Source organism: Lolium rigidum, chromosome 1 (genome assembly GCF_022539505.1).
Source record: "Lolium rigidum isolate FL_2022 chromosome 1, APGP_CSIRO_Lrig_0.1, whole genome shotgun sequence".
NCBI classification, from domain to species: domain Eukaryota; kingdom Viridiplantae; phylum Streptophyta; class Magnoliopsida; order Poales; family Poaceae; genus Lolium; species Lolium rigidum.
In genome coordinates, this window is record NC_061508.1 from 140,164,139 (window position 1) to 140,178,074 (window position 13,936).

General features: G+C 41.9%; 1 protein-coding gene across 1 annotated transcript; it reads left to right on the plus strand.

The window, feature by feature from the left end:
• The first annotated feature begins 7,486 nt into the window (after positions 1 to 7,486).
• LOC124682471 (receptor-like protein kinase) lies at positions 7,487 to 11,806 on the plus strand. Its single transcript, XM_047217146.1, is given in 3 exon segments — positions 7,487 to 8,008; positions 8,010 to 10,545; positions 11,042 to 11,806. Coding segments are annotated over 3 exon segments (3,399 nt in total). The 5' UTR covers positions 7,487 to 7,576; the 3' UTR covers positions 11,473 to 11,806.
• Positions 11,807 to 13,936: the final 2,130 nt, after the last annotated feature.

Sequence of the window (13,936 nt, forward strand, 5' to 3'; positions counted from 1 at the left end):
AGTTATTTCAATACTTCGGGAGCCTTTGGTCACATACAAGTTTTTGCCCAAATGCTCGGGGGCTACTTCGATAAAAGTAAAATTTCGACTATGACAATATAGAAAAAGTTGAGCCTACAACCAAGCACAAGTTCTTGGCTGTAGCCTCGGGGGCTACTCCCATCGGGAGCGCTGTTCGCGCACCCGAGAGATAAAATAAAAAAAAAGATTATATTGGGAGATAATGACAATATAGCGACAAGGTGGACTAAAATGTTGAGCCTACATCCAAGCACAAGTTCTTGGCTGTAGCCTCGGGGGCTACTCCCATCGGGAACGCTGTTCGCGTGCCCGATGAAATTAAAAAAGAAAAAAAGATAGAAAAGCAAGAGAGTATATTTCGAGTTATAATTAACTCTACATATACTCCCATCGGGAAAGCAATATAAGTCATATTTGACTCGATAAAATGTGCCATTCCAACAGCCGGAAAAGCACTCGACAATATATTCTCAGAACGCCAAAGTTTCTATCAATTTCTGAATGCCGCAAATTTGCGAAGGTAAGACCCTGGATCCGTTCTGCTGGGCGTGGCATCGCCTAAGACTAGCGCTCGCTACTTTTATCCGTATCAACGGATACGAAGAAAAATCCTAACGGACGCGTTAGGTACTCGATAAATTTGACCGGGACTCGACGGAATGGTAAGACCTTAAGCGGCACCTGTCGAAGTTTGCACCAAGTATCTCGAGATCATGTCTAGGGACGTGATCTTGAAGTAGGTTTTTGCGGATTGCCACTAGAGCAGTTAACTAGTACCCGATCCGTCGGATGAACTAGCCCCAACTACCATTATCCCCGTACAATATAGAAATTTATATGAAGAAATATAGAAAAGTCTAAATTGTCAAATAAAAATAAACAGTGGAGATTTTCCCTGACTCTACGATTCAAGCAAAATCTCGGGGGCTACTGACATAGGCATCCCAAATGGGCCTGCCGAAGATAGTACCCGGGGTTTAATGAAGGCCCATTACCCGAAGAATAATAAGATTCGGGAGTCCACGATATATTAAGGAAAGTAGAGTTGTAATAGGAAGTGTTGTTTGTAATCTGGCGGGATGAGTTAGAAACCGTCCCGGACTTTGTAACTTGTACAAAACGAAACCCTCGGCTCCGCCTCCTATATAAAGGGGGAGTCGAGGGACGAAGAGATCATCGAATCATTGTTCACCAACCCTAGTTTTCATAATCGTCGAGTACTTTTTCGGCTGAAACCTTCGAGATCTACTTGCCCTCTACTTCTAATTAAACCCTAGCCTATAATCCATAGGCATTGACAAGTTGATACCTTGTCACCATGCCAGCCTCGACCCCTTTAGACCTCCCCCGACACTCCGTAGGTTAGCCGCTGCTCAAACCCGTACCTAGGGTTTCGTTCCAGTCGGCTCCCGAGTTGCATCGAGGAAGACGATGCATGCACCGTTGGATTGAATCCAACTACTGCATGTCGTTTTCCACCTGGTCCTGCACGCTGATGAGGCAGGGGCCTCCTATATGTTTTCAAACCGGCCGCTCGCGCGCGAGCGTGGAAAATCTAGGTCGGATCCAGTCGAATCTGGGTTTCGGCCCGATTTTCTTCCTTTTCATTTTCTGAAAATTGTTGTCTAGATATTGTGCAGCAGCTTTTAAATCACTTAAGATTAATCACCCATCCAAATCACTTGATTCAAAACAAAATTTAAACCACCTGGAACTTCATGCATGTAATTATCTGCTCTAGTTATTTAGTAGTACTTATGTCTCTGAAATGTTGCTTCTATGATGTTTATTTAATTATGAGAGTTTTGTAGATCCTTTTTGTATGAGACGAATTTTGTTGGCTTGTGTTGGTGAATAGCTTCATTTTGGTATAGGATGCACTAGCAAAAGCTTCATAGCTTATGTTTAGATTTAATTTTGAGATCTGTCTAGAATAGATTTCAGGGATTTTTTATTTGATTTATGAAACAAAACCAACTTCAAGTGTTTGGTATCACAATGGGCTATTAATGTGCCACTGGGAAAAAACTTACGAGTTCCATATAATTTATGAGATTTTTGTAATGAAAATATAAACCCTTTTCAGTATAAAAATTCTAGTGATTATTTTATAATTATAAAATTTTCAAATAAATTTTGGGTGAACCTATATTTCAATACCTCTCTCTTGATATGTTGATATCGTGTTTTGGTGTTTGTGGGTGTTTGTATTACCCTATTTTCTGCCTTTATAAAATGTTTAAAAATAATCAAAATAATATTTTTGAGAAAAACCAACTTGGTTATGTTCTCTATGTTAGTAGCTTTCAGATGGTATATTGTTTGCATGTTAGTTTGTGACAAAGGGCTGTGTGCCCTCTTCAATAGCACCTAAGCTATTTGTAGAATAAAAGATCATATCTAGAGTTTTAATATACCAAATTGAGTTAAACCACTTTATGTAGTTTTGTAAAATCAAGATTAACCTTTGTGAGTTTACCAAATTTTGTGTCCACTGCTCTGGTACAGGGAGTTGATTAGTTGTTGTTGTTCTTTTTATTTCGCGGCGCTAGATTCGAACGCTGTCAGAAACGAGGAAGGAGAAGGGCTGAAGTTTTTGAAGAGAATAGCCAGGGACACTTTGTTGATCAGGGAAAGACACCCCTTGATGCATACCTAATACTATTGTCTTATTCTTGCATTATTTACAATTTTTATAAATTGCGTTTTTATATTTATTTATTACCGTGGGTGACTATGTCACTCGGAGTTTTACACTTCCATCTTTACAGGTGCTTCCCGTCGTTGATACCTACTGATCCCTCCCCTAGTAATATGGTGCTTAACACCATAATATCTTTTTCACCCCTTTTCTAAGATAGATCATACTATAGGTGGGGACCACTAAAAATTGAGTTTTGGAAAAAATAATTTGTAAAGAAAATGGTTGTTCGAAAACCTTGGAAGTGGGACCATCCTGCCAATGTGAGTTTTTGTGAAGGAAAGGTTTTGAAATGGTGCACGCTGAAGGCAAGAAGAGGAAAAAGTGTTCTCCAAAATTTTAGCGACTAAGTACTCACCCAGACTAAAAGACTGTGCAACCACATTACCCCGAAGTGGAAATGGGCGTAGCGCACTAGTTTGCCTTGCTTTAGTTTGGGTCCTGCAAGTGTAAGGGGCAGTCCGAGCATGGACATCCATCGACAATGGCCTTCCCAACATTATGGGAATGCCTTTCCATTTCGTATAGATGGCAGGTGTGCAACCTTGAGCTTTCATTGAAAGATGATCCGCAGTTGGTCGTGGCATTCTGGAGGCTCGAGCTGGTTGGGGACTTTGCAACTCCTGGAAAAAACAGTCCATGGGACTCTGGTGTTGGAAGGTACAACTCTAGGTGGCATGTATTAGGCTATGGTGAGCAAGCGGAAAACTATGATTGGTTATACGAGTCTCTCGTACCGACGCTTGGCGAACCTGAGATGATCTTGATGGATTTATCGAATTTTGTGGGGAAAGTGTACAACCTCTTCATATTATAAAACTATTCAAATTGTCGTGTCTACGATTATGGACTATGGACGGTTGGGAAGGTTGGTGCTTAGCCTAAAAAGTTTTGTGTTATAAAAGTGTTTTTTTTCAAAATGTTTTGGAAAGATACCTGCTGGAATGAAAGGAGGAACACCATGATGGTAAAGAGGAAAGATGATTGGTCATACTGAGGTGATCGAATTTGGAAAAATGGGTCATCCTTACCTATTAGTCTTAAAAAAAGTTTTGTTTTCAAAATGTTTTAAATGTACATAGATGTCTCATCGACAAGAGAAAAGGTTGCTCTATTTAGTCAAACTTAGATTAACGCTTGTTCCTTGCTACTGCCAAAAATGCATATCCTTTACTTCTCTCTTAGGTGGTTTGCTAGTACATTCAAACGTACTCACTAGCATTGTTGTCCGAACTATTTACTTGATCAGACTTTAAAGAGGAGTACTACGAGGAAGAAGAGTATGACGCCGAGGATGCGAACTAGAACATTCTCCCTGGCAGTCACATGTAGGGTTAAGGTGTGACTTGGGTACCACGATGCTTTTGCCAAGTTGTTTTCGTTGTTTGCTGTTGAACTATGCATTCATGGCTTTAATGTAAGACTCTTGTAAGACTTTAAATTTGGTACTGTAATTGATGTTCTAATCTAGTATCAATTCGGTTATGTGTTCATGATGTACTGATCATTGGATCGTAAATATAAGAGTGAATTCCACTTTTTACGTTCTAAGATCAATTTTGTGCTACTTTTTACCCAATTTAACAAAAAATTCTCAAAACTACCTCATTTAGCATACTTTCTTCCATTTTTCACCCTTTTTCTAGTATATTTTTTACATGGTCTACATGTTTATGATCTAACTGTGTTACTGCAGGTATGTACATTCACCAAATATCTATGCGACTCAACTGACCATAATTCATATAAACATGAATCAAAGATATACCACCTTCTATGTGCACTGCAAAATTTGAATTATGCGTATGTTGAAAAGTGCCAAAACTGGTAACCCAATAGATTGGATCGAGTTTCTAAATATGAGTGGTACATGATAGTAATTATTTATGTGCAAACTTCAGAGGAGAATATAGTAGAGTGCATGATTACATTGCTTCCTCCCATGTATAAGCATCTAGACAAAGAGCCCTGCATTGGAAGAGTAAACACATTCAAATCATTGCAGTAAGACCTGAGACAGAATAGCCTATCGGTGACCACGTATTCCTCCGGCGATCGCCGCCGATCACCAGCCACGATGTGACCTAGCGCCCCCTATCACCAGCCTCTGTTCGGCTTTCTCTCTCGCGTTCTCGTGCGATGCTAGAGAGCGAGCAGGTCTGGTAATGGGAGGTGAGTAGGACATGCCTAGGAGAACCGGTGTCCAATCTGGTGCTGCCACGTCGGCCTGAGAGTGGGACAGACTGGCCAGGATGGAGCAAAATATAAAAAAGGGTAAAAAATGAAAGGAAGTATGCTAAATGGTGTAGTTTTGAGGATTTTTTGTTAAATTAGGTAAAAAGTGGCATAAAGTCGATCTTAGGAGATAAAAAGTGGAATTCAAATATAAATACATAACAGAAGTTAGAAGTTTCGGACTACTAAATTCATCCCTACACAAAACTGCCACGAGAACGAGCAAATGTCGGATAAAATGAAGCCTACCGCCGCCGGCCCCGCATGGGCTTTGCCCAACAGTGCTCGCCAGCGGCGGTTCGGGGAGGGGGGTGACACGGGACCCAAGAAGATATTGACCGGATATGCTAGATGACATTATTTGCACGCAATTGAGGTGAAGGAAGTGCATGCAACATGGTACCGCGAGCAAGCCTGTCATTACCGAGTTTTTAAATAATATGAATCATGAGTTCATTCTTCCTCCTTCATCTAGCTGGACTGACACAGGGCCGGTCCAGAGATTTCGGGGGTCCTAGGGCGAAACGACACCAAAGAGCCCTTTTCATAGTGTCTAAGCTTTTCTAGGGTAGGGGGCCATGGCCCCCCTACTCTGAAAAATTCCTTAAAGATATTCATTTATGTTAAATTTATATATCTTACTACTTTCATGATTAGTTTTGTAGGCCCCTTAACAATCTCACTCAAGCTTCACCACTTTGTCACACACAAAAAAACTAAAAAAAATTATTATCCAGCAAGATAAATATTAGGGTAATGCAATAACAAACTAAATAATATTTACATTTGAAAGATCCATGGTCTTAAGAATATTGCAGAAGATGTTTGAAACTATTTATTTCTATTGATCGCAAGAACTATATACCATGATTATTATTTCTACCAATAACTACTTGTGTACATGTGTATTGTTTGCGAGAAATAGAAATAATCAGAGAAAAAATTATGAGGATCCGTGTTGTTCTGCATATTAGAGAAGGAGTCGGAGTGTAGGCACGTTAAGCTACAACTTCAACCTTCTATATTTTCTAGAATTATTCCAAACTCTGTTGCCTAGAGAGTATAAATATAAGTGTAGTAAGTGTACAAATAAATCTTGGACCAGACCCCTAACTGTTGAGGACCTGGGCGAGCGCCCCTCTGACCCGCCCTATGGGCCGGCTCTGGACTGACACCAGCTTCGTGAGTTGTGATCATGCTCAGTTTTTTTTACGGTTACAGCCTTTACAGGTCCTAATAAACTGCGTACGCGGCCTTTGTGTCGAGAAAGGTTTGACGCCGACAACAGGCCGTCAGTATTGTTTATCCATGAGTTCTACTGGTTAGTTGGAATGGAACGCGGTATGGTAAAATATACACTGCTTTCGGATCATTCGTTATCCCCATGCGAACGTGAGGAATAAGCATTGGCACGTGATGAACGATTTGTTTATCTCAGACCCAGGTCGCAGCAATGATATGATGCGTGATCCATGCCCCTGTTTGTCCCCTTCGGCAGGTTCACCCTCCAACCTCCATCCTTCCTTCTTCGCCATAGTCGCAGCAGTTGCAGAGTAGAACAGCAGTAGCCACAAGAATTTACCGCAAGAGGGATATCATTTTTTGCTGGAGGAACACACAGCCTCTGATGGTACGCGCCATGCCGCCATGCTCTCCAGTTACATGTTTCTGGCTATTTTCGATGCATTTTTCTTGAATTTTTACCTGCACTTTGGCTAGCTGGATTCTTTCGTTTTCCTGCAAAATCGCATATAATGGCACTGTTCAAGAGGCTGGGGGCGACGGGGAGGCAGATTGAGCGGTTGCTTCTCACATTTTCTTGCCTGCTGAAGTAGTGAAATGAGACTGCTGGGTAGCTTCGCATGCCGAAATGGTGTAAGCAGTGTAATGGCTGCTTCAGTAGAACTCGAGAAGATGAGAGAGACCATGGGAGAATGATTTCCTTGCAGAGTTTTCCAGCTTTTTTTTTTTTTGAGGGGTTGCAGAGTTTTCCAGCTCATAAGAGCGGCCTTGAGAAGATGCGTGGGCTGCCAAGTAATCCAGCCCATTAGGTTTCAGAGCCGGGACTCCTGATGGGCCGATGCTTGAGGCAGAACGGCGAACGCCTCGCCGGAGCACGCGAGCCACGCCAAAGCGGCGGCGGCGCGGGCTCGCCTGCGGCCGGCAAGCAGCGCCCCGTACGCATGGCCACGCAGATTCGTTCACCACCGTAGTAAATGCCTAAACCAGCAACGAAGGCTGCTGCCTGTGGAGCGCCGCGAATCCGAGATTGGTAGCCAGGTGGCTTCGTCCGTGTAGGAAGTAGGAACCAACTTGATACTGCTCCATCCCCGGTTGCGGATGGCAACTGCGCTTCACGCCACTGTCGCCGCAAGGACGCGGACTCGCCGCATGTGGCGGCGAGCCGGAGGAGGCCGTGCTGATCCTCCGGCGGGGGTGACGGTGACGTGGGAAGTAACTGCACCTTGCATTACGTCTTCCTTAGTACTTTTTCACCAATTTATCATTGATCTGGACTGGGTCACCGAATCAGCTGCTCCACCAGCATACCTGCAATTTAGCTTAGAGGAACACTGTTTGCTGCCTTCTTGCTGATATTTATTTGCTGACTTATGCTTTATGTTTTTTCAGGAACTAATGGGGCTGATTTTATGGCATTGGTTATTTATCTTCTCCAATTTAGCCTGGTTCTCTTGCAGTTTGAGTTCAGATGGCCTTTCCCTCCTTGCTCTCTCCAAGAGGCTCATACTGCCAGACATGATAAACTCAAATTGGAGTTCTTCTGATACAACTCCTTGTGCATGGATGGGTGTTCAGTGCGAGAGCAACAATGTAGTTGACCTTAATCTATCATACTACAAAGTTTCTGGTTCAATCGGTCCTGAAGTGGGGCGTCTGAGGTACCTGAAGCAACTTGATCTGTCAAGTAACAGAATCTCCGGTTCAATCCCTGCTGAGCTGGGCAATTGCACTCTGCTTACTGTATTGGATCTGTCAAATAACAGCCTTTCCGGTGGGATTCCAGCATCCCTTATGAACCTAAAGAAGCTGTTCACAGCTCGGCTTGCACTTCAACTCCCTCAGCGGAGAGATACCCGAGGGGCTGTTCAGGAACCAATTCCTGGAGGTGGTGTATCTCCATAACAATACACTCAATGGTTCGATACCATCATCAGTAGGGGAAATGAAAAGTCTTCGACACTTTACGGCTGCAGGGAATATGCTGTCCGGAGCTCTGCCCGATTCGATTGGCAACTGCACCAAGTTGGAGGTTCTATATCTGTACGATAACAAACTGAATGGCAGTCTTCCGAAATCCTTGAGCAATATCGAAGGACTCATGGTCCTCGATGCCAGCAATAATAGTTTTACAGGTGACATCTCTTTTAGATTCAACAGCTGCAAACTGGAAGACTTTGTAATATCCTCAAATCAGATCACTGGAAAAATCCCGGCGTGGCTAGGCAATTGTAGCAGCTTAACCAGACTTGAACTTCTTCAGAATCGGCTTTCCAGCCAGATACCAACTTCGATCGGCTTATTGAGAAATCTCGCACACCTTATACTTAGTATGAACTCCTTGTCTGGGCCAATCCCTCCTGAGATTGGTGACTGCCGGTCGCTGGTGTTGCTGCAGTTGGGTGCAAACAGGCTTGTGGGCACCATTCCAAAACAGCTGGCTAATTTGAGCAAGTTGCAGCGGCTCTATCTGTTCGACAATCGCCTCACTGGGGAGTTTCCTCGGGATATTTGGGGCATCCAAAGCCTTGACAGTGTACTTCTGTACAGGAACAGCTTATCTGGGGGACTACCTCCAATGTCGGCAGAGTTGAAGCACCTAAAGTTTGTGAATTTATTGGATAATTTTTTCACCGGAGTCATACCACCAAGATTTGGGATTAATAGCCCTTTAGTACTGATTGACTTCACAAATAATAGTTTTACTGGTGGAATCCCACCAAACATTTGTGCAGGTAAAAGATTGGAAGTTTTGAATTTGGGGCATAATTTTCTTAACGGCACAATTCCATCCACTGTTGCCAATTGCCCAAGTTTGGAACGAGTTGGTCTCCAGAACAACAGCCTTAATGGGCAAGTTCCAGAATTCGGACTTTGTGCAACTCTACTCTATATAGATCTGAGTCAGAATTCCTTAAGTGGTTATATTCCAGCAAGTTTGGGCAGATGTGCTAACATTACAAGGATAAAATGGTCTAGAAACAACCTGGGTGGTCCAATACCACCGGAACTTGGAAAATTACTGAAGTTGGAAAGTCTTGATCTCTCTCACAACAACCTACAGGGTGCACTTCCTGCAGAGATTTCTAGTTGTTTGAAGTTGAACTTGCTTGATTTAAGTTTTAACTCTTTGAATGGCTCTCCACTCACAACAGTATGCAAACTGAAGTTAATGTTAAGTCTGCGGTTGCAGGAGAATAAATTCAGTGGAGGCATTCCAGATTGTATCTCGCAGTTAAGTGTGCTAGTCGAGCTACAACTTGGCGGCAATGTTCTTGGGGGTCATCTCCCTTCATCATTAGGAACATTAAAAAAATTGAGTACTGCATTAAACCTTAGCAGCAATGAGCTGAAGGGCAGCATTCCGTCTCAGTTAGGCGACTTAGTGGATCTTGCAATATTAGATTTGTCAGTTAACAATCTCAGTGGGGGTCTTGCTCCGTTAGGGAGTCTGCGTTCACTGTATGCCTTGAACCTTTCCCATAACAGATTCAGCGGGCCAGTGCCCCAAAATCTTCTACAGTTTATGAATTTCACGCCAAGTCCATTCATTGGAAATTCAGGTCTCTGTATGTCCTGCCATGACGGTGATTCTTCTTGCAAGGGAGCTAATGTTTTGATTCCTTGTAGTTCATTGAGGAAAAGAGGAGTACACAGCCGAGTGAAGATCGCTATGATATGTCTTGGTTCGGTTTTTGTAGGTGCATTTCTAATACTTTGTATCTTTCTGATATATAGGGGTTTCAAGACAAAACTTAAGGGAGAGTTAAATCCCTTTTTTGGGGAGTCATCTTCTAAATTAAATGAGGTTATAGAGTCAACTGAAAACTTTGATGACAAGTACATCATCGGCAGAGGTGGCCATGGAATTGTATATAAGGCAACATTGAGGTCGGGAGAAGTATATGCTGTGAAGAAGCTTGTGGGTCATGCACATAAGATTTTGAACGGAAGCATGATAAGAGAGATGAATACACTTGGTCAAATTAGGCATAGGAACTTAGTAAAACTAAAGGATTTTTTGTTGAAACGTGAGTATGGGTTGATTCTCTATGAATATATGGAGAATGGTAGCCTTCATGATATTCTGCATGGGGCTGAGCGAGCTGCAATTCTGGAGTGGAGAATACGGTATGAAATAGCTCTTGGTACAGCCCATGGTTTAGCTTATCTCCACAATGACTGTAACCCAGCCATCATTCACCGTGATATCAAACCGAAAAATATACTGTTGGATAAGGACATGGTGCCACATATCTCAGACTTTGGCATTGCAAAACTTATCGACCAATCTCCTGCTCCTTCACTGACTACTGGAATCATTGGCACTGTTGGATATATGGCCCCAGGTATGAATGGAAGAAACATGGTGCATACTTCATTTTGACTTAGTCAACAAATTATTTTATTTGTTTTTATTGTATTCTTCTGAGCATCCTACAGACTAATTTAATGTTGCATGTTTGTTTAAAAAGTTTCCAATCAGTTGGTTCACTCTACAACCTGAATTTCTTTTACATAATCTTGTGTCTTCACCATTCGAATTTAGCTTATTCGAAAAAATAAGTAAAATATAGTTATTAATTCAGTCATACGCAATAGTTGTTGCATCTCATCTCTTGGCAAATAATAGAACATCTAGTACAAGAATCGGATGAAACAAAGGCTTGCTAAATTTGTCATTGACATTAGACATTTGTATTAACCGCACATATGTAATGGGCTTGTAAATACATTCAAAGGTTAAAAGGTATGGAACATATGCATCATTTTTCTGCCCATATTTTTTAACTCGGCATTTGTATTACTCTTACAGATACCTAACGGGTTTATGGTTTCTGGCAGAGATGGCGTTTTCAACCAGGAGTACCATTGAGTTCGATGTGTATAGCTACGGAGTGGTATTACTTGAACTGATTACCAGAAAGATGGCCCTTGATCCCTCGTTTCCTGACAATCTGGACCTAGTTAGCTGGGCATCCTCCACGCTGAGCGAGGGCAATGTCATCGAATCCGTGTGTGACCCAGCTCTTATGCATGAAGTATGCGGCACTGCTGAGCTGGAGGAAGTATGTAGTGTGATGTCTATAGCTCTTAGATGCACGGCGAAGGACGCAAGCCAGAGGCCTTCCATGATGGATGTTGTGAAAGAGCTGACACGTGCTAGAGGTGATGCCAGCGTGGCTGTCGAAGCAGGAAATGACTGGCTGCAGCAGTTCCTGTTGAAATCCAGCAACATCCTGTTCTGTTCCAGCAGTTATGTTAAACGGGGGTAACCATGCCATACAAAGTGGTCCCAGCGGTTGGTGATGCTGGAGAAGAAGGAACCTCAGAAGACAGGCAGAAATGGAGGAGCAGATGCTTCAGGTGGCATCGTCCCTTGCCGAAAGGTGCTTCAGCAACTCGTTGAAACACAACTCCACCAGTCCAATTCATGGAATTAGAGAGGACTAGATAAAGGGGCGGTTGTGCCCAACAAGTATGTTGGTTCTTGTTCTTTTCGATGTATGTCAGCTGCGTCTTTGCTGGTAGATAGTATGCACTGATGCCCACTTTACCTACATGCTCCGTTAGTGTTCGGTAGCAGTGCAAGTCTTCCAAAATTAATAATGCTTTCTGGTAGTCAGATTTCACTCTTTTTCCCTTTCTAGCACAATGTTATTTTTGTGTTATCCTTCATTGGAATTGGAATCAACTTTAACCGCCAGTCCGCCACCAGTTATTCTTCAATTTGTCCTTCTAGCTTTTGTAGCAATTAAAACTCTTCACGTTGAGGTTTGACAAGACAAAATTGAATGGATTTCGAGCACCATTATACAGTTGTAATAACGCTTTCCCGTTTAGAATATACTAGGTACCATTAGAACAGGATGACATAGTTTCACAGCGAAGTCAAGTACATGATGACACATAATTGATATTGAATACATTGGGAAATGTCATCTCGTATGATTGCCTCTAGGGAATATTTTCAACAGTCTTCCACTTACATTAGAATCCAGTGGTCCAGGTATCTACTCATTGACTTGTGTGCTACTCATGCTTCAGCTATGGAAGAGGCTTTGTCAAAGCATCAACAACATTTATATATGTGTGTGTTTTGCAAATTTTCACGTCACCACCTAAACGACACCAAGATCCTTTATGGACTTACTAATACAAATGTATTCCTCTGTGGCTTCTAAACCAGTGACATACTCGGGGTTTTTTTTGTAGAGTCAGCAATTGTATCTTGTCATCATAGCATCTTCATTCAACATTAACAAATATACTGATTGGGAATGATAGTCATCCTTATCGGTTTTGAACTAGCTTCGGTGTAACCACTAAAATCGAAGCTCAGTCCCCACCTCCATAAACTATGAACATATTTGTAGTACTTTTCAAGTACGTAAGGATATTATTTAAAGGTGTTCACTGACTCTTAGCATATGAAACAGTAGACCGAGTACATATTATGGCATACATAATGGATCTAACTACCAAGGCATATGGAATCGCTCGACTTGACTCAAAGAATGCAGTAATACTCTCACTCTTTTCTACGACTAACAACATGTGACATGGGCAAGAACCCCTTCTTAATCTCATTCATTTCAAACCTTGACAAAATCTTATCAGTATATGTACTCTAACTCGATCCAATGAGGCTACTTGATTTATCTCTATAGATCTTAATTTCCAAATTCTAATATATACTCCCTTCGTTCTGATTTAGTCTACATTCTAGAAAAAATGAGACAAATTAGTAGTGTATTTATTAGTACTACTACTTAGATATTTGAATAACCAATCCAAGCTACATTGAAAATAACAACATCCAATAAAAAGAGTAAAACCACCTCGTTTTCAGTGTTGTTGTTAACTAAAAGCTAGAATGTAGAGTATTTGAGAACAAATTTTGGAGCTAAAATGTAGACTATTTCAGAACGGAGGATATAAGACTACACACTGATACATATCAAAGTACACTAGCCGCGGTTGCATGTCTTGTCATCTTCTAGCTTGCATCCTTGCTAACACCGTCACAAGGGTCGTTGCCTCGGCCGACAGAGCCATGACAGAGCCATGCCATGTGTCTAGCATGTGTTCCTGCACAAGTAGTCACACGGATCAGCGTCTCGGTCTGAGGGCTCACTGAAGCACGCTGCTGCATAAAGCCTCCAGCCCATGCCATCAGGTCACTTGAATGTTGACTAACGCGTCCATGTGGTAACATAGGCTGTTACATAGCCATCTGCACGTTCAACAACATCGGGTGCCTGTTGTCTCCCTTTCTTCAGAATGTGCACCTCACCCATGTAAGAAAACTATATACCTAACTGTCGTGTCCCCGGGACGCAAAGAGGTTCCAGTAATTTCATAAACTTGGTTGAAATTATGAAAAGACTGGCATATAACAAAACAAATAAAAGTTATATCTTAGGAAGGAGGGTATATATAAAATTTGCATTGTTGGATATTACTGGTCTAAACCTATCAAGCTTGATTATAGCTGCTTTGTTGGTTTTGACCCAAAATTAGTGGGGGTATTGCTTTTCATCGTCGTTCCTCGGAAAATAAATGATTGTGTTGGCCTTCCGATAATAAAGGTATCAGAAAATCAGTACACAAAATACACTATTTTGACAAGGCAACAAGTTCATACGACATTTGTTTCTCACGACTCGCATAGCTCAAGCAGCTACCCAAAAGCTTAATCACTTTCAAAGAACATATTATTTGAAAACCAACACAACA